Raw genomic sequence first — 26,369 nt, 5'->3', positions numbered from 1 at the left:
GGCCAAGGTGGCCAAAAACAGGCTTGCATAAGAGCATTTTAAAGTTGGGGTATAATAATACGCAAATCCATCATATGTAAATCAAAGTGTATAAATGAATGATGTCAGTTCAACACATATATCATTTTTTAACCTTTCATTTAAGAAAGTGTGTGGTGCTCTGTGATGGCCTAGTGTCCCATTCAGGGTGCACTCTGTTCCACAGTGTTCCACTGCGACCCCAAGCAGGATAAAGCTGTTACTGAAGATATATAAATAAAACAATGAATTTAATAAATGAATTAATTTAATTTATACCTTTGTATATCATCAGTCAGCACATCATCAAACTGGCACTGATGTGTATAAAAATGTATTGTTTATTTACTGAGTGTTGGGTAATGTGTCACATGGGTGATGTATTAATTTGCCAGCTACCTTGACACATCTTTAATCTAAGGCATTACAGTTGACTGCAAAAGTTTGCATACCCTTGGGACAAAATGAAGGAAAAAAGTAGAACGTAAGAAGAATGTAATTTGCAGCAACAACATCTTTGTTGTGTTAAGTTTCACAAGTAAGTGATCTAATAGTGCATGTTAAGATATTAAGATTGGGGGAAAAAAAACAACCATTCAAAAATGTGTACTCACTTTTCTGAATGTGATATCAATATTCACTAATAATTCACAACTCCAATTTTTCTCATATCCTCTGAACAGCTTTGAATCCTCTCAGTTGTAATAAAACATTCCCGTTCTTCTTGACACTTTTTATCCCTCTCTCAGCTGTCTTGCTGCAGGATGCACACATTTTATTTTAACATATTGTAATTGTATTTTTTTAGATAAACTGTAAAACAAAGTGCAGAAGTTTTCACCCAAAAACCATGGGGGTGCAAACTTTGCATACTGACATTCAGTCTCAAAGTGTCCATCACTAAACTGAATTCAGTCCATAAATACTGTAAGTACACAAATGCTTAAAGAACAGAAAAAAAGCAGTAACTTTGAATCTAGCCATATTTCTTGAGCTAGTTCTGTCTCTCAGGACTCGAAGCTGCAGTCGTGGTTTGGCCCGGCTAAAGTGCACAGATTTTCCTCTTCCCTGTAATAAGGCTATCCAGTGCAGTGCTCTGGCACCACATAAACACAAACGTGGCCATACGCCTCGTCTCCTAATGCCAAGGCCACGTGCCAGTGTGCGCCCATAGAGAAAAATGCTGATCGGGCTGAACAGCAGCCGTTCCATGTGTGGTACCCCTCATCTCACATCACACACCAGCACGCCATGGGCCCTGTACCATCCAGCCCCTAACCCACAACAGCTTCTAAATCCATCAGCGTTTTTTTTTTTAAACCTCTGAAGAGATGTAATTAAAAAGGAGCCGCAGAAAGGTCAACATGAGACCAGACCGTGCCAACTCCCGCCAGCGCTCCCTTGCTGACACAGAGAGCTATACATTTTGATTGGTGCTGCTGCCAAAAAGGTGGTTTAAAAATGGAAGGGTGGTGTGTGTGTGTGTGTGTGTATGCAGGGCTTGGCAATGGAAAAAGAAACATTTTTATCTCCCCTCCCCTTTCCCATCTCTCTCTGGGTAGCTGAGAGGGGCTGGAAGGTGCATTGCGTGAGCAGTCTGGTTTAGGCGCTGCTGCTGTCAGGCTCAGAGAGTAGTATGATTCTCCTGAAATTTAGACTGAAAAGTCTAAATTTAATTTATATGTACAGTAGACATAAAAATCTACACACCCCTGTTAAAATGGAAGGTTAATGTGATGTAAAAAAAAAAAAAAAAAAATGAAACCAAAGTAAATCATGTCAGGTCTTTAATGTGATATAGCAACCAAAACAATTTAAGTGAAAAACAAATAGAAATGTTTTAGGGGAAAAAAAGAAAAACCTTACAGTCATTGTTTAAGTATACACACCCTTTAACTAATACTTTGTTACAGCACCTTTTGTAATGCAGCACTCAGTCTTTTGGGTAAAAGTCTACCAACTCTTACTACTTCTTGATTTGTCAATTTTATTCCACTCTTCCTTGCAAAAATTCTCCAGATCTATCAAATTGTGAGAGGATCTTCTGGCAGAGCCCGCTTCAAGTCACTCCTTAGGTTTTTGAAAAAAAGGTTTTGCCCAAAAGGTTCTACCTTGCTAGAACTCATCAGACCATCAGACCACAACACATTTCTGCCACATGGTTTGGGCTGATTTAGGTGAGTTTGGATGTTTTTTTCTTGAGAAAGGGCTTCCGTCTAGTCACTCTACCCCATAGCCCAGACATATGCAGGGTGCTTTATGCTATTCCTGCACATGCTTTTCCTGCAGCTTCTTTAATGTTGCTGTAGGTCTCTTGGCAGCCTCCCTGATAAGTTTTCTTCTTGTCCTTTTGGCAATTTTGAAGTGACGTCCTGTTGTTAGTGATGTCACTGTGGTGCCCCATTTTCTCCACTTGATGGCAGGTTGATGATGGCCTTCATAGTGTTCCCTGGTATATCAAATGTTTTAGAATTTCTTTGTTACCCCTCTCCTGATCAATACCAAACAAATCTGAACACTCACTGAACAGTAACAAGGAATGATCAGAGGCAATGAAGAGGTTTCTGTCCATGACCAAAGCAGTCATCTAAAAAGTAAAACATGGGGAGAAGTGAACGACAAAGCACAACAGGAATGGTTTTGTTTATGCACCGTGTGCTTCATGTTGCACTGTCTTTTGCGTGTCTATACGTGTGTGTGTTGGTGACTAGCTAGCGTGAGTGTACAATCCAGTGGTCAGAACAGTGTAAGTCTGTAAGAACAGTGTCCCATCCAGTATAAAGGCAACCAGCCACAACACCTGCATACTCACCCTCCAATATATGTGGTAAAGGCAATGTGAGCCCCACCACACACTCTTTATCCCTGTTAGCCTATAAAAACTGAAACCCCCTTCCTAAATGTGTTTTTCTGAAGCAGGGCCTCTCACTTTCTGTCCTTCTCCAAACATCTCATGTGAGGAGCTTTGTGCTTATTCCCGTGTTTTTTTCTTAGGCTCTCCCTGCTACGATCATGCAGTCCATAGCTGATCTATTACGATAAAGAAAAGACACGATTAAGACAACTGACATGATCTTTTTTTTCGGTGTAGGTTTGGGAAAGCTAATGGTATCAATGTTTAAGCGACTTTGCACCAATCAAACTTTTGTTTTCTTTAGTTAGGTTTTTTTTTTTTTTTTGGCAGATGTGAAAACTCCACGGCACACCCAACAACTGAACCCTGGTCTGCCATGAATAAAAAGGGGGTCTCTGTCCTCATCTAAGTTGTACTCTGGACAAAATGACATGAAAGCAGCTGAGCTCTTGTATCAACACAGTAACTTTGGGTTCATTTTCAGCAAATAACTTTTAAATGGACTTTGGTAGCCAATACAGATTTGCAACTGTATGAACACACATAATGATACACACAACTGTTCTGCAGTCTATGTGAAATTCAGCACACTCTGTTTATGCTAATACCCAAGGGCCATCTCTCCCCACAGAACACAAAGCTTTATAGAAGACACATAGCTGTATGTATTTGCTGTCTTTCAAATGGCCTAAACATATTTCAAAGGTGAAAATAGAATAATAGAAAAATAGAATAATCTAGAATATCTCTACAAGTGCACACAGAAGAATCATAAAATGTTACTGACTTTGAATTGGGTAGTAGTGGCACAGTATTAATTGGTAGTTTTATTTACAATTACAATTAAAGTGTTGTTTTTCTCTCTCTAATAAAATGCACTTGCATGACTTGCAGATGTAAAACATCCTTTCTGAGAACCAATAAGAAGTGTCCATCAAAGCACACCTAATTCCTGAGCGGGCATGGATACACTTACATGCAGACAATTTGCTGCATTTGAAAAACAATGCAGTGTGAACTACCAAACCACATGAAGATACAATGTCAAAAAAGTCTACCTATGTTATGGCTTTAGCAAATGAATGAGGTGTCAAAACAGCCCAAGGATGGTGTGTGTCTGGACAGTGTAAGGTTTATGAAAATGACAGGAGAAAACCACATCTGTTGTTCATTCATTCATTCATTCATTCATTCATCTTCACTAACTGCTTTCAGGGTCATAGTGGATCTGGAGTCCATCTCAGGAACACTGGGCTCAAGGCCGGAATACACCATCACAGGGCACCATACACACACTCATTCATACTGAGGGTCAATGAGAACATGCAAACTGGAGACCCTGGAGATGAGGCCGAGGCAGATGAGGTGAGGCAGCAACATTTGGGGAAATATGAGGCTTAGGCTTAAGGTAACCTTTTTGAGACACCACATAAATGCAAAAACACAGTGTACTCTATCAAAAAGTCACTTTCAAAAGACAGAACGGCTTAATCTTGAGTCAGATACTTTCTGTTTTTCCTTTTATAGGGAATCAATAGACCCTCAGTTGTAACTATAAAACACATGAATTACAAAAGAAATATTCACTAAAAACACTGACTACAGAGAGGAAATATGACTCTCTGAAATCTCAAAGACACAAAAACAGATATAGCGGAGTATACTTCAAAAGCAATACACCCTGACTTTTCCTAACTGAAAAGTTTGCTCTTTATTTTCCTGTGCTTTCATAATGTGCTGTTTTTCTGTGCTTTTACACTTTGTCATTTCTAAAGATGATGAGTATTATAATACACTAAATGAAGAATTTCGGAAACAACTTATAAGAATTTAAAAAAAGCACAGGCTGCAAAGCGGTTTAAAAGATATGATGGATATGAAAAGATAGGATTCCATATAACATTTGATTAGATCAGATTCAACTTTATCATCATTGTGCAGAGTACAAGTACAAAGCCAACGAAATGCAGGTAGCATCTAATCAAAAGTGTAAAACAGTAAGTCACATTCAGTGTAAAGTGCATAGAGGTAGGGTGGCAGCAAAGTGCAAGCCACATGTAAACATGGCATGTTATCAACAGATAGAATATAAGGCCTGAGTGTAAAGGAGTCTGGAGACAACAATGTTTCCGGTCTACAATCATTTACAAACAGGGAGAAAACTGTGCTTCATACACTTCTGGTTTAAAAAATATAGAAACTTAATTATTATGTGTACTCCCACAAAATATATAATATTAGCTAACACCTCAGATATACAGTATACCACTGGAAAACATGCACCTTGGCTAAGACTGTTTTGTGCTGAGGAAACAATGGCAACAGATAAAAACCAGCTGACACACAGTACGGATGTAAAATCAGTGTAAAAGTGTGTTTTTGTGAATCTGTACTCAAGCCCGCATTCCAGTCCACCCCTTGAGAGTGCACCTGGACACAATGCTGTGTAAGTATTGTTTCTCTTTTCATTCAACTGCAGGAGCATGTCTGTTCAAAAAGTCCACAAGACCTGAATGGTAATGATGACAAAGGCTCTGTCTATGTGTGTGTGTGTGTGTGTGTGTGTGTTTGGGAATGTTGCACTTCCAGACTGTCTAACCCTCACGCCTTGGCCTGGTGTGTGAGCAACACAGGAACCTGTTGCTCTTACTGTAAAAGGACAGCCCACCTTGCTATGAGGGATGAGTGAATAAAGTGATAACATTATCACTGAGTGTTGACTAATGCTATGAAAAAGGAGTTCGTTATAATCATGCTTACATTTATGTATGTAGTACAATATGCAAGATGTAATTATACAAATCACTCATATATAAAATACTTTCCCTAAAATATCTTATGTATTTTTTTTTTAAATGGCTAAACCCTAGCTGGAGAAGTCTTAATTACTTTAAACTCTCTCCTAGCATATGGTTGAAGCCTGGGTTAAGAATACAGAAAATAACACACCTTTAATTTAATCTAAAATGTTTTAAATAAAACAAAAACCTGAGACATCAAACTGCTGCAACTTGAGCTGCCTACACAGTAGCTGAGATAGAAGTATTGAAGAGACTCTGCTCAAAACTCAAGCCACACCAACCAAAAAAATGAGCTGAAAAAGCAATTTTCCCCTTAAAGCAAACTTCACTGGGAAAATCCTCAAATCCAGTTTGAACCCAGAGCTCTTAATGAAGTGACAGATAAAAGCTGCTGCTTTACTAAACATTCCTCCATGCTGCTGCTTTTCTTATTACCTTCTGCCATTCCATCCTTCTTCCTTTTTTACCCTTCCCTGCTTGTTTTTTTCTTCATTTTTCTTTCTTGTATATATTTTTTTTAAAAATTCAATCTTTCTTTCACACTTACAGAATTTAATTCATTACTACTTTCTTCCGCATTCTTTCCTTTCATACTATTCTTTTTTATTATGCATCTTTTATTACTTAATTCTCTTTCTTTCTTTCTTTCTTCTGCCTTCTCAATTACTTTATTCTTTCCTTTCTTTGGAAGGAGAAATGACATTTTGATGCTGCTTTGAATTTGGTTATATTGTAGATTTGTGATCCTCACCCAGAACCCCCAGCCAGGTGTGCTGAGTGCAGCATATTATCATAATACTGCCGTGATGAACAGATAAACGAGGACTGTTGTTCTTTTAAACCAGCTGGGTCTCATCTCCTTTTACACCCATGTCATTTAGTCCTTCCAGTGTTTCTCAACACAGCTGAAATCTCATTTTAAGTAACATTACAAACCAACAATGGTAATGTGGCTAACAGTGTAGGGAAGGTAGTGGCTAAGTAGTTGGTATGAATTAGTTCAGAAAGTCTGAATGTTAAAACTTGAGACAACCAACACAGACACAGAAAGCAGCACCTTTGAACACTGACAGCTGGCATATCCAAACACTTAAACTAATCACAGGATGTTTCCAAAGGCTGGTCTAATGACCAATTAAAACTTCAGCTTGACAAAAGTGCAGCAGTGAACACAGACAAATTAAATACATGTTAACTGTGAGGGCAAGCTAGTAAGTCCTCCATCTCCTGACACTAATATGTCTCCCAGTGGACTTCTTGTAATCCTGTGGACAAACAAATCTCAGCAGGGATATGAGACTGGACAGATGCACATGCCACATGTCAGCAGCCAATAAAATGCTCAACACATCTACACAGCCAATGATGTTTGTACAAGTAATAGCCTGGAAAAGCTCATCCTTAACTAATGAAATGGAAAAATAACACATTATAAAATAGATTTGGAAGAGAAAACGCTAGACAGATTTTTTTTTTTTGTAAGATGCTGATACAGTCATAGGAAATGTTTGATCAAATGCTAATTTAAACATTTATTTGTAATTGCACTTCTCTGATAAGTGCATATAATTTGAGACTTAATTCAAATTCAATTACAAAATGAGAAAATGCATTTGCATTTGCATTTTCTGGCACAGCAATACACAATGGCTACAAAAATGAAAATACAAATCATTTACAGTGTCTAAACTGGTATGATTCTTCCATGTTGAAAAAGAAATAGCAATCCTCTCATTTGTGATTGCACTTTTCCCCCCACACTACAACTCCAACATTGGGTGTTTTGGTAAGCAATTATTTTAAACTGACGAAATTAAGTTAGTCACGTTTTCAAGTAAAAAAATAAACTTTTATTACTTCTCTAAAACTAGAACTTGACATTAGAAGATGATTTTTGTTTTACAGCAACTAGACCATTTTGCCTGAAAACATCATTCGATCTTCATATTTTTGCAATATTTATCATGCTTTAGCTAGCATCTGACTTACTGTCTAGCCAATTATGTTAGCTACTGGAAAAGATGCTAGTCTAACCTTCCATTAGCCAAAAAACAAGCTAACTTAGTTGAATATATCCAGTTAATATTAGCAAATTAGTGAACCTCAACATGCTTTTTCAGATTAGATGGAATTCCCTAGAAGGCAAAAGAGACGCCTAGGTTTATGAGTCTTTGCTTACTCCAGCATATTGAAATATTTTACTGAGGTATGGCCAGGAGTGCTCGTCCTCAAGTTCCACACTGCAGTCTGGTGGCTTAGCTATCTTCAGACGCACAAGGACAACTAGAGCACTAATTAGTATGAGAAGGTGATGGTCAGGGACAATTCTTGGTAGTTTTTTTAATGTTGATGAACTTGATTGGATGCTAAATGAAAAGATTGAATCCTAAACTGAGCCCATTTTATTGATGTGTAGCATAAAGTCACTGGCTGGATGAGAGAAGAAGAGACCTTTAAGATTTGTAATGAGTACTTTCAATAATACTCAAGTAATATATAAATATCCCAAAATAATTCTCAAGTATAGTGACGAAGTACAATTACTCAAGCAGTGTACACCCATGCATGTAGTTAGCTATAACTACAAACATCCAGCTTTGAACCAAAATAGTAATAGTTAGAAGTTCTACTATTTTGACTTTACTGGAAAAACATAAAGAAATGATTTTTTGCCGCAGACATCACATTTGGGAATCCATTAAGTGGGTTTTGTATAATGTCTCAATGGCAAGACATTTATTTATAACCTTTCTTGCAGCTGTTTTTCTTGCAGTGGTAAGAAACAAAATCAATTAACAGATTTAATTATCTTACTTAAAAATGTAATGTCATCCAGGGTTTCCTAATTAAATAAATTAAAAATAAAAATCTTGTTTCTCCACTGCTTCATTTTAATTGTGCAATTTAAAGGAAGTGAGTAGGAATTGAGAGCAGTAATTGGCTGCATGTGTGTATATGTGTATGGTGACCTGCCATTGCTGGCTGGCTGCAGTATGTGGGCCACTGGAACCCTGGCAGCACAGGAAAGCGGGAACCTAATGGGAAACAGGTTTATTCGCTTTATGAGCACAGAGCAAGGGCTGCCATTCAACATGCTGGCCCTAGTCACAAGCCTTCACTTACACACAGGAGCTCCAAACCACAGACCCTCTGGCTCAAGAATGAGAGTGACAGTAACAGCACAAACACACAAAGAGCTCTTTGGGTGAGAGAAAGATGAGGAAGATGGAGAGAAGGCATTTCTCCATATCATCTCTGTGTTAATGGAGGGGAGAAATGGAGTTGGGAGGCCTATCACATTGCATTTCATCCATGTGTTGTGAGTAATGGTTGGGCTAGATCCACTCACATTTTGCCTAGGTTGCCACACTTACCCCTGCCATCCCCCCAACACGCACACACACACACACACACACACTCCTGCGTGGCTACTGAATACCAACAGTCAAAGAAAACAGGCAAGTCTTAAATGGTGTGATTCAGAGCCAACATCATTACACAGATGGCTTCAACACATGGCCATTTAAGCCTGATTATACATCTACTAAGTACTAAAAGAAGCTGCAGTATAGAACTATGCTCTCACTGCATGGCTATTCCTAATGCAAATAAGAAACGTAACAGTGCCATCAGACAGAGTATTGGACAGTTCTGATTTCACTCTCAGACCACGTTCACTGCTATTACTCTGTTTGCAAATCAGAGCAAAATGTTTTGATTCATTTGCTATTTGATTTGATTTTAAACTGCATATATTTAAATAAACCTAAAAGTGAAAAAATAGGCTGAAGAGCATGTAAGGCTAAAAACATACCCATAAAAGTCACAAATCCAGTGACAGAAAAAGGTAACTCTTTGCGAAGTGCACGTAAAAGTCAACCAAGCATGGGGAACATAGAGCCAACGCTAAATAAACAAGTAGATAATTATATAAATAATTTCATTTCATTTCAATTTTATTTATTAATTATAAATAACTGTTTAAAAACATTTTTATAAATCACCATGCATTTCTGCAGCACTTCAGCTCTGTCCTTTGGCTCAGTTTGTGCCCTGTGTGTTAGGATAGCAGGTTATAGCTACAAAAAATTGCTGCCAGCAAGCTAGAATACACAGCATATTTGATTCACTTCCTGAAGTTGGGTTCGACTCAGGGCCAAATCATTTTCTCATGGCAAACACCTCACTCAGGCACACTAAATTGTTTTGGTCTGCATCTTAGTGTGATTGTTGAATTCTCACCTGCCAATTTAAACAGACTAAATTCCGCATATTAAAGTACACTTAGAAAAAAAAATCAAATCTGGAACCTTTAAGTGTTCTTCGGTTGTTCCTCTGGAAGAACCATTTAAAATTCTATGTAGAATCTTACAACAGAGTGTTTCCTTATCAGAAGAAGTTATAAGCTAGAATCCTTTAGGATGCCAAGAACCCTTAATATAAAAGGACACATTAATATGAAAAAATTATACAAAAATGAAGCAATGTATAAATATTGGGGAGTGCAATACAATAAATATCTAAAATGCCACATAAGAGAAACAACTAATCGGTGGAAAACTATCCAGGTAAAATAAAAAACACCACAGCAATTACTGGGGATCTTCCCTACCAACTTTCAACTATTTTCACATTAATTTGGCAAAATTAGGTGAGAAGTCTCCACTGGACATTTGTGAGTGTTGCGTAAATGCAATCCAATGGTCTTGTGCTGTATCTGTGCTCTAATCACAGAGTGACAAACGGTCATCAGGTGGATATGTGATGGGTTGTTGACTCACATAAAAATAAAATAAAAATCTGAGATTTTCAGAGCTCCATTTTGCGTCATACTGTCAAGAAGCCTATGATTACCCTGACTGATAGCTTAAACCCAAAGACTCTCAGATACCCTCATCTGGCCAGCAAGTAACAGCCACTCCAAGCAGCACTTCTCTTCAATAGTGATGGTTAAACCACATCTGGGCTCGTCCTCAGCATGGTTCTGCCTGGGTCAGCAGAAAGAACTTCTAAGACTGTTTGTTAGAGTAAGAAAAAAAACTTGATGATAGAAAAATGGGACTATTGTATCACCAACCAAACACATGTAAATCCAAGCACTGAGCTCAGCTCGTACCCCGAACACCTGCCCTTAATCCAGGGGGAGGACCACCGCATCTGGGTCTGATGGAGCTTCTGAGAGGGGAAGAGAGGGATTGGATCTATGTGTAGAAGGGAGTAAGCCATTATACTCAGACTCACGCAATCAAGCTGATTAAGGAAGGCTTGGGATGACTGCATTGGATGGCAGAGCCTAGGTCTGGCCCAAAATCTTTGCTAAACCAAATGATCCACGAAAAACAAGAGAGATGAGATGAAATTAACCCTACAGACATTATTAGCAAGCACCTACATCCCAGCCCACTCTAGACTGCTTTTAGACAGAAATTTGTCTTGGCCTTGTTATAGCCATTCTGCAAGCTCCTACAGTTAGTGAAACGGTCGGGTTGGCTCCCAGTGGGTTCCTGCTGAATCAGGAGTTGGTAAAGTTGAAACAAATTTAGGATATTTAGAAGTTTGGAAAAAGTTTTTGGAGAAAGCGATATGGGAGCATTTAGTTGTGCGTACACAACACATTTAGTGATAGTTTCTGTAATTGCAGGCAATTAGTGAAAGGCGTACGCTTTCTACTGAGTTGAATATTTTGTCACACTGCATCTGCACCTTAAAGGCCCATTTAGGCCCTAATACAGGGCAGGTGGAGAAAATGCACCAGGGTTTGATTCAAACAGACTAAACTCTGCATATGTGAAAGCTGCCTTAGAAAAAAGATCAAATCTGGAAGCTCTAAAAGTTCTTCAGCTGCCCCTATGGGAAAAACCTTGAAGGTCTATGTAGAACCCTAAACCAGAGTGTTTCCTCTTCACAAAGGGTTGCAAAAAAGAACCCTTTAGGATGCCAAGAACTCTTAATATATGAAGAACTCATAGAAGAGCGCTTTTAAGAGGACACACAAACATGAAAAATGCTACACAAAATGAAGCATTAATTAATAATGGTAATTATATCATGACTACAGTGGTTTGCAAAAGTATTCAATCCCCCTGGAATTTATCAGATTTGTCTGTGTAAAAGTTGATAAACATATTCTTCTGTAAGTATTTTTATTGCAAACTCATATTCTCTTATAGTGAATTTTCAGAATCAAAATTAATTATTGGTCATCAAGTATTTAAAAGAAAATCAAAAACTGAAAAATGCTACTTGCATAAGTATTCAAACCCCCAGGTTCTGGAAGCCCCAGCTTAAAGATATTATCTTTACAACGACACAACTAACTAATAATTTGCCTTCACCTGTGAAATATTAAATCAGCTCCCACTTTCTGAACAAAAACCAACCCAGGTTAACTGCCATTGAAGGGACTGTCAGTCTGAAGGAAAGGAGAGAAAATGAACAGAGTATTCTAAGGAAGTTAAAAATATGGTAATAGAATAGGAACTTCCACTTCCGCACTATTGATCCAACAGTGCTTACTGGGATGTCCAACCACTTAGGAACCACTTTAATATATAAAGAACTCATAGAAGAGCACTTTTGAGGCCATCACTCAAAAATAAGTGCAAAACAAGACAGAGACTTCCAAGGGAAGTCACAGTGAGGCCGATAGTCACTCTGAAGGAGTTGCAGAGTACAGTGGCTGACTGCAGTGAAGGTGGAACAGACAACCATTTCAAGAGCTCTGCATAATTGAGGACTGTATGGGAGGGTGGCTAGAAAGAAACCATTGCTCAAGAAGAGCCACATGAAAGTACAAGAATGACCCAGTGACAATCAAGATACTGTATTTAGGCAAGTTTCAAAGTGCTATGTGTGGTGCAAACCTAATGCAGCCCATAACTTAATTAATACCATCCTGTGAAATATGGTGGTGGCAGCATCATGCTCTGGTGACACTTTTCATCCATAGAATCTGGTCTTCTTGTCAAAATTGAAGGGACAATGGATGGAAAATACAGGGGGTATTATAAGAGAACCTGTTTCAGTCTGCTAAAAAACTAAACCTGGCAGAAGCTTCACCTGTCAGCAGGACAATGGTCCCAAACACAAGGCCAAAGCAACGCAGGAGTGGTTAAAAACAAAAATGTGAAAGTCAAACTCCAGATATGAATCTCATTGAGAATCTGGGGCACTGTTTGAAAATTGCAGTCAACACACAACATCCAACCAACCTAAAAAACATGGAGCATATCTGCCAGGAAGAATGGATGAAAATCACTCCCAAACAGTGTGCTTGTAGGAGCATACCCCAACAGATTTAAAGCTGTTACTGCAGCAAAACGCGGTTCTACCAAGTACTAGTCTGAATTCTTATGGCAGCAGACTTTGAAAATTTACTTTAAGATCATACTGGTTTGCAACAAAACTAGTGGCTGGAACAATCTGTGTAAGTGTTATTTATAATCCAGACGAATCTGGGGGTTGAATACTTTTGCAAGGTACTGTATTTAAAATGCCACATATGAGAATCAAATCCACAGTTGAAAGTGATCCTTGTAATATCAAAAAGGACACAGGAAATACTGGCGATCTTCCCTACCAGTGATCAACTATTTCCACATTAGTCTGAGATTGGATCCAGTGGATGTTTTTAGTGTAGCATAATTGCAATCCCAGGGTCTTATGTTGAATCTGAGCTCTGTTTCAATAGAGCTCAGAGCAAGTGGTCATCATGTGGTTATGTGTAAGTAATAGAGTGATATGTTCTGAAAATTCCTGACAATTATTGAATATAGTGAACTTCCTACTGAACTGACTCTTTAGTGACGCTGCATCCGCACCCTAAAGGCCTATTTAAGGTCTAATGTAGAGCATGACAGTTCCCAAATAACTAATGTGCCTCGTGCTGAGTTCTGTAGATGTGGACAGTCCTTTAACAGGACACAGGCAGGAAATGGTATGATGTAGCTGGACTGGCTGAAAAAGCTGGTTGCAATTGAGTCAAATTGTAAAGTTCTCTGATTGCAACCATGCCAGATGGTCCAATTAAACTCATTACACTTACGTGTATGGGAGGGAGCAATTAGGTAGCGGTTGGGTGGAGACTGAAAAGATGAGAGGGACAGAGCAGATAAGAGAGAATGTAGATGCCAGCAATGTCAGCCCATGAAAAATTAGCTTAAATAAATAACTTAAATAAATTAATCAGTCAGTAATTATAACATATAAGGAATTACAATCTGAATTTACACCAAAATAGACGTTCTGGTCTGACTTATTTAGGCTAGTTGGCACCCAAAGGCTTAATACTGGGACTGAGAGTAGTAAATTAAGAACGTTCTCAGACAAAAGGGACTAAAACATCACTATATGACAGATTAAATCCCAGACTAGTTAGATGAGGGAGAGATGCTCGAGAAACACTTGAGACATGTGAGAAGAGCACACAAGCTGGCTTTGAGGCAATCATATAAAATCCTGCTCTACTACAACATGCATTCTTCAAGACACATGATATTTTAATAAATTGTTTCAAATCAGGTCTGGCAGAAATCAGCTTTTTTTTTTAAATTGTATTACACTGAATGCCAAAATAAAGGCATAGTAAAAATAGTCTGAACTCAGCATCCAGAACCAATGAGCAAAACCATAATATAGTTGCAAAACAATGCAAAAGCAAAGGTGCCTATGGTTATTCATACAAACCCCATAAAAAGGGCATTGACTACAGAACACAAAGCAGGAAAGGGATAAATTCTGAAATAATGCCCTGGCAGAGCATATGTGCCGTAGGGGGTGGATGATTACAGCCTGCTCTCATTTGCAAGAGCCTGAGGTATGTGGCTTCTCTCCAAGAAGAAATAAATAGTGCGCTGCAGTCATAGACTTCTTTGCTGATAATGTTATTAAGCATCAATCCAGCATGTCAATGGGTGTAGCAAACGGTTTTGTTCCTTCTGATCAAATGTGGAGCACATTAACTGTATATAGTTGCCTCCACACTGTATAAGGACCCAAATAAAGCTGACCTTTAGTTGGATTGGATCTGCAAGGCTGTATACTGAACTTACATTTCCTGAGGTGCCAGAAATGCTTGGCTGAAATCTTGGAGGAATGAGCGAGGTGTACTGTAGGGATTTTATCTCTGTAGGAGTTTATTTGTTACCATACACCCTGCTATTGGTCAGAATCTAGATGACCTTCTGAAACCATGGAGGGTATTTTTGCAAAGGATAATAGGTGACTATATTGACCCCTAATTTAACATCTGATTCAAGTTTACTCTGGTGTTTTTATAGATTATAGGGAAGAGAAGAATGCAAATAGAAGAAAGAAAGCTAGGGAAACTTGGGAGAAAGACAGCGAAAAAAGCAGAAAATGACAAAATGAGTCTGGATAGGCAAGACAGGGTTATAACTGCAATTCTTGGATAGTAAACACTCATGCCTCCTGCCAGAATTTAAAAAATCTGAACTCTCATCTGGGAGAATAATGCCCTTGAACACCAATTTTAAAAGATAGCTGAGCCATGTATTGGAGCCAAATATACAGATTAGTAACAGACATTGTTGTATATGTGATGGTAAGTGCATCTAAATGTAGCCACTACAAGTCAGGTGACCCAGAGGATTATGTGAGTCAGTGCTTATAATACATAATAACATATGGTGAGACACAGCAGATATAAAAAGGCCACACACCCCTCCCCCAGTCCAAATACATGCATTGTAGGCTGATTCGCATTTCCAAATTTTCCGTAGTGTGTAAACCCCGAAAAAACTAACAATGACCTGGCTGCCTAAGTGTGATAGCACTCTCTTTTTTGGGTAGGAATCTGCCAACTTTGCATAATAGCAATTTTATTCCACTCTCCCTTGCAAAAATGCTCCATATCTATCAGATTGTGATGGGATCTCCTTTGCACAGGCCTCATCAAGTTATTCCATGGGTTTTTGATAGGATTTAGATATGGGGTATTAATTGGCCATTCCAAAACATTGAACTTCTTCTTCTGAAGCCATTCCTTAGTTGGCTTGGATTTGTGCTTTGGGTTGTTATCTAGCTGGAAGTTGAAAATTTTCTTCATCTTCAGCTGGCTAAAAGAGGCCTGTATATTTTGTGCCAAAAGAGCATCGTATTTGGAACTATTCATGATTTCCTCTGTCTTGACTAGAGCCCCAGTTCCTGCTGAAGAGAAGGACCAGATATGTAAACAACTGCAAGTTGCAGCGAGTGACCAGTACTTGCCTGCAGCTCCCTGATAAGTTTTCTTCTTCTCCTTTTATCTCTTTTGGAGGGACGTCCTGTTCTTGGTGATGTCACTGTGGCGCCCCATTTTCTCCACTTGTTGATGATGGCCTTCACGGTGTTCCATGGAACATCTAATGTTTTGGAATTTCTTTTGTCCCTCTTTCCTAATCGATACCTTTCAACAATGAGACCTCGTACATGCTTTCGAAGCTCTTTGCAGCCCATAGCTTCAGCAGCTGATCTTGATTTGGATTTAATCAGAATCAATTCATCGATTACTATTGAACAAGAGTTTGAATGTGATTGGTTAATTTTGAACACAGTCACATGCCTCATTATAAAAGAGTGTTTACACTTTTGCAAACAGGTTATTGTAAGTTTTTTCTTCTTTTTTTTTCCCTAAAAGATTCTATTTGTTTTTTTTTTTTACTTGAGTTTTGTTGGTTGCTATATCACATCAAAGGTGGAAAAGATCTGAAATGATTTATTGTGGTTTGGTTTTTTACATCACAAAAACCTTCAAGTTTGTAGACTTTTTATATCCACTGTATAGGTGACAAGGTGACAAATTAAAGGAAAGTCCAGTGGCTCTGTTATGCTCTGGGAGGCATTGTGCTAATAAGGTTTGGGTCCACTTGAGTTACATCAATACATAGTTACTCTGACTGATCACTGTTATCTTATGATGAAAAATTTCAGAGGTATATAGACTTTTTATATCCACTGTATTTAGCTAGTTAGGTGCATTAATACAGACAGGGAAATAAACAAGCATATGAATTCCAGAGTCTGGGATGACTGTGTAGCCATAGTCTATCCTCTGCTGATCAATTTTCTTATGTAGCACATCGTGTTTGCCTCAACAAATCACAACAAAAAAAATCACCAATACATTGGCCAACATTTTGGCTATGAGCTGTGCTGCTGTCTCCTCACACTGGAAATATTATTTGAGTCTGGTTAGCATCTTTATTTTGAAGGTTAAGTTGCAAGCAAAACACACTTTCACAGCCTTTTCACACACTCATGTCAGACAAGTCCAGCACAGAATTTTTTTTTTAACAAGTTTATCAGCACACCAATTCTGAAGTCCACTAGAACCACCTACGGTGACTTGCATATGTATTCCCACCCACCTCAGACGTTTACATATTTTGAACTATTAGAACTAGGAATCAAAAGATGATTTTAAATCATTGATTTACACAAAATAATCCAACAATTAAATGGAAACAGTGAGTAAGTATAACATAGGCATAGTAAGGTTACAGTGTTAATGTGCAAATACCAGAAGATCACCCAGCTTGTCAAAAGATTATACAGCTCTCCTCATCTATAGACAAACAAGCTCATGGTCCATTCTTCAGTCTAACCCCAGCACTCTGACACATGGTTGACAATCAGCTGTGCAAGCTGCAACATTCCTCATCCTGTGGCTACTGCACTGGCACAAGCTTAGTGACAAAGAAAGAACACACTGCTCGTCAAGCTAAGTGTACGTCCATTTTTAGTACTTTGTGATAGTGTTTGTTTAGTTCTGGCACGATACATCTGTCAGCATGAACATCAGCACTGGTGAAAACTCTCATAAATATTTCAGAAAAGTTAACAAGGCTTATCTGTATGATTTTAACAATAGTGCACAGTGTTCAGGGGTAATTTACGAGGGGGATTTCACGGTGTTACATAAGGTTAGCTATCTGCCTACCATAACCCAGAGGAAATGAGAGAGGTAAAACGTGGGTTGGTGGGCTGCCAGAGGAGGCCATTTGGAGTCGTTTAATGTAAACACCAATTTCAGCCATACAAAGAGGCCAAAGTAGTCACATTCCAACCAGGAACTTTGCTCAGCAAATACTTCTACACATTAGTAAAGATGTTATAGGAGCTACAGCTCCACATTCCCTGTGCGAAGACCCCACCCTTTGTATTTCCCCTCCCCTCCTTTACACACCTCCATGTGTGAGTGGAGCCTCAGTGAGCAGCACGCTCCTCCCTACTGTCCTTAAGAGCAGAACCACACAGCTGCTACCATAGCAGTGCCACAACACTGCTGTATAAACACCACATTTCACTTCTTCCCTCCCTCTCATTCTGTCCACAGTGTTCCTTCCCACTTCACTTCTCCTGTGCGTGTGCGTGTGTGTGTGTGTGTGTGTGTGTGTGTTTGTGTGTGTTTACAGCAACTGTCAGAGGCACAGGCAAACTCACTGTGCAGACACATTACAGCAGCCTGGAATTCCATCACATTTAAGAAAAGCAACTTCAAGGGCATGCCAATGGAAAAGAATGTTGAAGAGTGTTGAGTGTTGTTTTAACAATGATACCTGGCACATCCTTCACTTAACCAGCGATAGAAATGTTACAATGCAAGAGTGCACAGGCCTTTATTCTTAGGTAGAATGTGAGGCAGTGCTGGTACTATTGCACCACACAGCACTGTGTGCAGAACTGCTTGTAGCCAGACCAACACTGTTGAGGAAGTTTTAAAAAAACATAAAAAACAGACACGCTGATAGAGGCTTTTAGCTCAGAAAATTATTTAATGTAAGATCCATTAAATCTAGAAATTTCTTGCTTTTTGTTTAAATCAAATTATTTGTAATTAAAATTGTTTATTTGTATTTATACAGAGAATAATCATTAGATTCGCCCTAAAGCCAAGCGTCAGAGTAAAGCCAGAGCAACAAGATGTTAAATGTTAAGTTGTTAATCACAGTCTTATTATTTTACATCATATTACTGAAAAACAATAGACAAAAATGTTTGTTAGAGCTTGTCTCATTTACTGGCCATATTTATGCAGATTAATCCATTATTTGTTGACTATTACAATAAGCATTTTTTGTAGCTCTAGTTGTGTTTGTGCAAAGTTTGTGCATAAGAAAAAAAATGTATAGCTAGAAAAAAACCTGAATTAAAGAATACTGTTTGAAAAATAAACATGCCTCTACACAGGGTATAAATATTTGAAAATTAATCCAGGAAGTAATTGTAATGTACTTTAGTAATCGTTGTAGATGTATAACTCAGTATACTTACACAGACATGATCACTGCATGCTTTAAAGAGTAATGAATGCGTATACTGTTGTCAAAGAGCTCCAGGAATTTAGGAATAAAGGCAATGGAAGAGGCAAGGACATAAATCAACTCTTTTCTCCACTCTCCATTCTTTTAGTGGGACATTTCGTGCTTGATCAGAACTTTCAGATTTTCTGTCGGTAATGAATATGGTACAGATACTGGCAGATGATGGGAAATATTCTGTGCTACAAGTGCACTAATCAAACATAGCTAAACATAACTCGTGTGTTCCAGTCTTTCCATTACTGTGTGTGTTTGGCTGAAGCTCCTTTCAGTTTGCTATTTTCATTTTGTGCCATTTTTAGAATATTTGCTTATTTTGTTGAAATATTTCATATTTCATTTTAATTAAAAGAAAAAGCAAATGATAGAAGGGAAAAAAGAAAAAAGAAGAAAAAAGAAAAGTCAACTCGACCAACTGACTCGCCTGAAAGATTTGTTACAATGTCTAGGGGCCTTGTCTGTTTCTTCGGGGTACTGAATAAAGATCAATATGCTACATGGTCACTCATATACACATACACTCACCCAACACACACACACACACACACCCATACAAAGATCAGGTGGACATGATGACACACCAGCACTGATATCATAGAGCAGTAGACAGTGTATCTGTTTTGTGTTGAGACTCACCCATTGGAAGTGGCTAAAGACACAGAGCTCAAAGAGGAGTTCAGCTTCCTGTAATCCCACAGCCGCACCTCCTGCTGCCGATTCTGAACCAAACACACACACACACACAAAATATTTATAGGCTTATAGGCTCTTGGCTATATTATCTCTCTCTCTTTCATATATATATATATATATATATATACATACATACATATATAAAAACACAGTATTACCTGATTGAATCCAGTAGTTAGGATATAATCTTTCACCCAGAGAACACGAGAATCCTTGTTGCTATAAAGAACTTGAGCACACTGTAGAGAAAAAATGACCAATATAAATTTTTATGCTTAGGTAACAGGCTGAAGAGCAAATCAAATTGGATAACAAAATTTTATAATTGAAAACACTGACAGAAAATATTGAAAATATTGAAAAGTTGAAAATCAGAGGGAACAAGATGCAAAGCCATGATTAATGATTAATGATGGCAGAAACCATGATAGTGATTAAATCTGAGTGAACACCGATGATCAAGTGATATTTTTAGTCATTTGCTCTTTATCTCAGGTTTGAAATACTCGAGAGACAGTAAAGGACATGGCTCTGACTAAAACTGTGTTTTTTGAGCCACTAAAAGGCAGCTTAGTCGCTCTGACATCATCACAACGTCTGAAAAATCTGAATGCAGTCTTAGTTGTTAAAAGTCATAGCACATGTCAAAACAACATTGAGAAAAAATGTGTGTGTGTGTGTGTGTGTGTGTGTGTGAGTGAGTGAGTGAGTGAGTGAGTGTGTGTTCATGTGGAAAGAGACAAAGATTTCTTGAAGGAATGAGAAAAGAATGGGACAGGTACTGTACAGTTCAAATAACAGTTTAGGCCATGCACTGGGCTTTGGTCTGACCAACTTCCAAGCAAGAGTGTTGCCATTTCACCCTAACAGAGTTGACATCATTATTAATATGCTCGCAACACAAGATCTACGGAACCCTCAGTAACTGCACTCTACCATGTTCTTCTACGTATGGACATTTACTAAAGTACATAAGGCAACCTGTATTGCTTCCAGTCCCAGGTCTGAGAAGGACTTCTACTCCGGGTTATTTTTATGTTATTTTTCAAACTATAAGAAAGATAATCCCATTCACTCTACACCAGTATCTCAGGCATTTGAAAGGGCTGACTACAGCCAAGCAGAAAAGACAGTAACAAGACACTGCATCTCTCTGTGAAATCTATGACCAAAGAGAAAGTGAGCAGGGTGATGTGTCTGTATGGCTACAGTGAGCTTTCAGCATGCATGATTAGCAAATCCTCAACTTCCTCCAAAAGATGTCAAAGAACTCCAGGAATTAAGGAATAAAGGCAATGGAAGAGGCAAAGAAATAAATCAACTCTGTTTACCACTCTCTGTTCTCCTGGTGTGACATTTCATGCTTGATCACCATTTTCAGATTTTCTGCCATTACTGGATAAGGGACAAATACTGGCTGATGACGGGAAATATTCTGTGCTACGAGTGCGCTGATGGTTTATTGCCAGGAAAGGTCCTGAATTCTGGAGGGCTAACTAGCTTGCCAAACCAGAGGCAAATGTCTGAATATGAATATATGCTGTATGAGAAACACCAGGGCCCAATAGGACCCATGGTTCCACAGGCGCCATGGTGTTTCCATGTAACATGAGGTTTGCTGGCCTCATTTCTCAAAATTAAGGCCGTCATTTTTATGGGCAGTCTGTCACTGACCCAGAGTTAGGGGGAGGGAGAATGCATGACATGGCAGCAGCGCTGGATAATAAGAACAAGCTGATCTACTGCTGCTGACACTTCAGAGCAGGGTTCGTTTATGTAAGGAAAGAAAGAGAGGCAAAAACAAATGACAGGGCAACAGCAAAGACCATGTGTGCTGTCCAGCAAAAAAGGCTTGACGTTAAATGGTGGCAATGCAAGCCTTCCCTTTTCCCAACAGCAAATATACATACATGTGAAAGTGCATGCAGGTATTTTCTCAGCCACACACAGCCATTTCAGGGTTCAGTGAGTGACTCATCAATTAATGCGAAATAAACAAGAAAGAGAGAACACAGGACAAGAGAGAGAGAGAGAGAGAGAGAGAGAGAGAGAGAGAGACACACAGAGAGAGAATTTGAGACCCTGAAATTATAAGGTCCCATGTGACAATTATGTGATCTTAAGATAATGAGCCATTAAGTTTTGACCCTCAAGACCAAACATTTATCAACTTCTTATACTTTAACAGTAATATTTTGGCTAGTATATTCAGTGGCTTTGCCCTACTGCTTACAATGTTATTTTGTATTATGATTTTTTTAATATTAACACAAAGAAACATCTGCCGAATTTCACCAAGACTGCAGAACAGTTGAAACGTTACTGTGGTGATATTGGCATTTTCGTACTTGGTCGGAATGCTCGAGTCAGCACTCAGAACTGATTTGAACAGAGCTGAATGCAGGGCCTGTCACCCCGCAGGAATACCTGCAAACGTGGAGCCCTTCTCATATACAAGAAGATTTTTAGCTGTGCAGGCCGGCACGAGACAAACGTTTTTCATGATGTTCTCAGTGCAAGCACTCACACTACAAAAGTCCTCACAAAGATCCTCTTTAAATGGTAGAGCCAGCATCACACTGTATACTTTATCCACCAGTTATGTGACCTTAACTTTACACTGCTTTGCCTGAGATATATTCTGACTGTATATCACATACATTCCAGAAAGTATGAAGAATATGTGTACATATAAATTCTAATTATTTTCTCCAGGTTATGGCCACATTTTTCATTTGCTGCAAATCAAGATTTTTATAGTTAAATAAAAAAAGTACAAATAAATTGAACTGAAATACTATACTAAAAATACTAAAGAGCACAAAGAAACCCAGAAATACTGACTCAGAAACAAACTGCAAAAGCAGACATGAATTTTTTTATTTTTCTGTGCAACATTCGTGTGATTGTATGACTTGTGATTTGTGTGTGGGGAAATTTAGTGTGGTTGCTGGCAGAAACAAGTGCAAGAGCAAGTCCCCATTACAAAGACATTACAGTCTGTAGTGTGTACTTCTGCATTCCCTCTCGAAATATCAGATGAATAGTTCCAGAAATTTCTGCCCTGCTATCTTCATGTACTAAACATAAAATATACAAAATCTAAATTAAAAACATCCCAAAAAAAAATCAAAGAAATTAAAAATGTCTAAGTTTAAACTATAACACTACTGCAGACGCACTGACCAATAAATATCTGTTAATAATATTGACATATATAAATATATGTCAATATTACAATGTTTGGCAAATGCCACTATCCCACTTCTATTTAGCCATATTATTTACATTTCCATCAAAAATGTAGATATTTTCACACTATTTCTTTGACTATTGGTCAAACCATGGCTATTAAAACTGTCTTTGATTGCAAGGCAGAGTACTGGCGAGATTGGTTGAAGGATGAAGGCAAGAACTGTGATGCTCTTTGTTTATTCAGGGTCGAGAGGGAGTTTGGGTGGGGAGGTGGACATCACGCTTTGGAACCATTTGGAACTGATTTCAGAAGAATGGAATCTTATCTCTGCTCTCCCTCTCTCTGGAGGAGTGATGCCACACGCCACACTTACTTAAATCAGACATGGAGATTCACTCTGATACAGTACTTCAGCCAGTCTTAATTACAGGCAGTAACACTAGAACATCATCCTGGACATTATGAGCTGTTTTCATTAAAATCGTTAAATTACAGCCTGTTTGAGACTCACTTGCTCTGTGTGCTTCTGTGTCCAAAGAACACGACGAGGAATGTTTCAAATCCGCACACACCCTGCACATAAACCTCTAAACTGAGCTGATCTCATCAAAATGTCACTTAATGTGGTTCTCTAAGGGCCAACCTCATAGTGTATCATTCTTTTATCAAAGCCACTGGAAAGCCATTGGGACTACAGACGTTTTATTGGCATCCAGACAGTAATTTATTCATTGGAAGCAATCCAAATATTTCCATATATGGAACACAAGATGCATAACCACATGTCCATTGTGCACAGTCCAGCATCTGGAATAAACTTCATAACTATGAAAGCAGTGAGCTAAACATTAGGATAGTTTCCTTCCTATTTAATTTCCATCTCTGAACTCAACTCGTCTCAGTTCTCAACCTTTTTTGGCCAGTGACCTCACCAAGGTTGCAAAATTCTTGCAACATTCCTCCATTAATTCCTAGTGGGAATGAATCAAAATTCACATTGGATTACTAAAAATACATAAAACACAAAACATAAAAAACTCATCACACATCATTTCTAATTGTTATACATAAAAGAGGAAAAGCACATGGGTTCTTTATATTTACACATTTAATGGTGATTTTATGAATTTCTGTGTGTAAGAGCCCACAACTGCTGATACTCTGCACTCAGCATGTCTAATGAAAGGACTGGGCTTGTGAAACACACTGCAGCTTAGCGAAATCAGGAGACACAGTCGAAAGTGCGCACCTCATTGGGCTGTTATATCCAACCTAGATCGCTACTGTGATCAGATGCACACAAGGGCACTGAACCCAGCATTATAAAAAACTGGAAAATGGCTGGTCTTGTCAGTATAGTCAGGTTCGTATATTGCTTTCACGTAATGTTTTCACAAGCATGAATAATGTTTCCAAAAGCAGTGTGGCCTGAGCGCATCAGGGCACGGAGCATTCATTTTTGTGCTTTATATAAATATCATATCATGATATACACTGTAGGTTTGCTCACAAACTGCCAGTAATACATTTTTAAAAATAATATAAATAATGATTCATTTGTTTATTGTTAATAAACTAATTAACAATATTAACAATATATTAATATTGTTAATACTGTTAATTAGCTTAATTAGTTCATTAGTTTATTAACATTATTGTAACAATATTAACAATATTAATAATATATTCTGTTAATATATTAACAAAATTATCTGACGCCAAAGTATGCGCTGCTGCCATACGCTACAGACTGAAGTACTGCCCATGTACTGTTACGGTTACAGGCATACACGGCACAATAGAGCATGAATGTCAATTTTTTTTTTTACCTAGAAACCACGACTGTGCTACACAAAAAATATTGCTATTTTTATTCTAAAAAGCTGCTCTGCACACTGCCAGTGTCTGGTGTAAAGGTCAGTGTGATTAACATGACAGCATGTTGGATGCGGTGCTGCTGAGGTCTGTTGAAACATTTAATAATAACAAGCTGACATTTTTAATTAGGTTTAACTAAGTTAAATGTATAGCACTACTGTAAATAACGGTTGGTAAAAATCTCCTGTGATCCCTTCTGCATCTCAGGCGACCCCAAAGTTGAGAACCAATGTCACAGCTGCTCGTGCTAATGATGACTGGAGACAGTCTTGCTCTAAACAGACTGTCTAAACAAACTCTCGCCCTCTGGTTTGGACATGAGCAGACCTACACATGACCCAGTGAATCACCAATGCCAGTAAATCAATCAGAAATTCTATTTTACCAACACTCAAGGTCACTGCAGTTCGCAGGAGAACCATAAAAAACAGTCATTCTCTCTTCAGTTCCAGAGCAATCACCTTAAAAACTCCCCTTTCTTTTTTTTCCAGTGTGACTGACAATGTTTCCCTGTTTCCTAATAACTCTCCTTGTGTTTATGGCTGGGTCATTGGGTGTCAAAAGTGGAGAGACGGAAGATGTGTGAGATGTAAACATTTCAGCCTGCAGGAATTAAAGTACCAGAGTACTCACTGATCTTGTCTGTCAAGTTTCTGAAGTGTAAAAACGGCCAAAATACTCCTTCTTCTACCTACAAGGAAGTACCATAGAGTGTCTTTCTGTGGCTGAACCCCCGGCCCTTCCCTCCTAGTAATTATGTGCGAGTGTCTGTGAGGCAAGAAGGGGTGTGTCAAGAGGAAAAGAGGTCAATAGAGTTGCTGATCAACAACCTCAGGCTGATTTTCAGGCAAAATATGTTTGCATGCGAATACAAACCTACCTCCACTATGGAGACGTTATGTAATGCCGTTATTGTGTGTCTCAGTGATAGAGACACGTGGAGGCCTAGGTGCTGAGTGTGACAACATCTGGCAGAGCATTTCTTGCTGAAAGCTTGAAAGTACTAAGTGCAGATCTAAACCTAATAAACACTAGTACTGCATATTAATGTGTGGAATATGTCTCAATCTATAGTGTTCTGGAGACCTGGCAGTGGGAGGAATTCAGGTCACTTCTCTATTGACTGGACCGTACGGCTGTAGGGCAGATGCAGGTCCTTGCTGATGATGTAATCAGCATGTGCAGTTATGGCAGGAAGGTGGGGAGGAGAGGATGAGTCGCATCTATCACACAGCTTGGCAAATAAATACTCACTCCCATGTAGGCTGTGGGACCATGCTGCACATGACATCAGCTTCCTGTACACATGAGTAAGAATGTTTGTCCATATGTGTTTATTTAAATAATCCTTTTTTGAGCACTTTTCTTTCCAGATGGAGGTTTCATTACATTAGCTAAATCGCTGCAGCTTATAAATGGTCAGAAATAAATGATACAGCCCTAAATAGGAAAAAAAAAAACAAAGCCATAGTTCATGCTGCACCTCATTTTGTGCAAAAAAAAAAAAAGCTTACATAATTAAAATCTCTACTTTCTTTGAACTCAACCCGATTGCTTATTCGTCTGAACTACCCGTCTCTTTATTTCTTCCAGTCTGCACACTATTGCTT

At 38.5% G+C, this 26,369-nt stretch overlaps 1 protein-coding gene across 2 annotated transcripts in view; it reads right to left on the bottom strand.

The window, feature by feature from the left end:
* LOC113528175 (mitochondrial import inner membrane translocase subunit tim16-like) overlaps positions 1 to 26,369 on the bottom strand; it is a 138,611-nt gene that overhangs the window by 65,977 nt on the left and 46,265 nt on the right. For both annotated transcript variants that reach the window (XR_008303227.1, XM_034309795.2), the window contains exons 8-9: positions 19,844 to 19,924; positions 19,629 to 19,711 (exon numbers count right to left, since the gene is read on the bottom strand). Coding sequence is in view for 1 of the 2 variants with exons in the window: in XM_034309795.2 (XP_034165686.1) it covers positions 19,629 to 19,711; positions 19,844 to 19,924 (164 nt within the window). In the remaining variant the exon portion in view is untranslated. The remainder of the gene's footprint in view (positions 1 to 19,628; positions 19,712 to 19,843; positions 19,925 to 26,369) is intronic.

The sequence above is a fragment of the Pangasianodon hypophthalmus genome, chromosome 13, assembly GCF_027358585.1.
Source record: "Pangasianodon hypophthalmus isolate fPanHyp1 chromosome 13, fPanHyp1.pri, whole genome shotgun sequence".
NCBI classification, from domain to species: Eukaryota; Metazoa; Chordata; class Actinopteri; order Siluriformes; family Pangasiidae; genus Pangasianodon; species Pangasianodon hypophthalmus.
The sequence above is the reverse complement of the archived record's forward strand: the minus strand, read 5'-3'. Positions and strand labels throughout refer to the sequence as shown.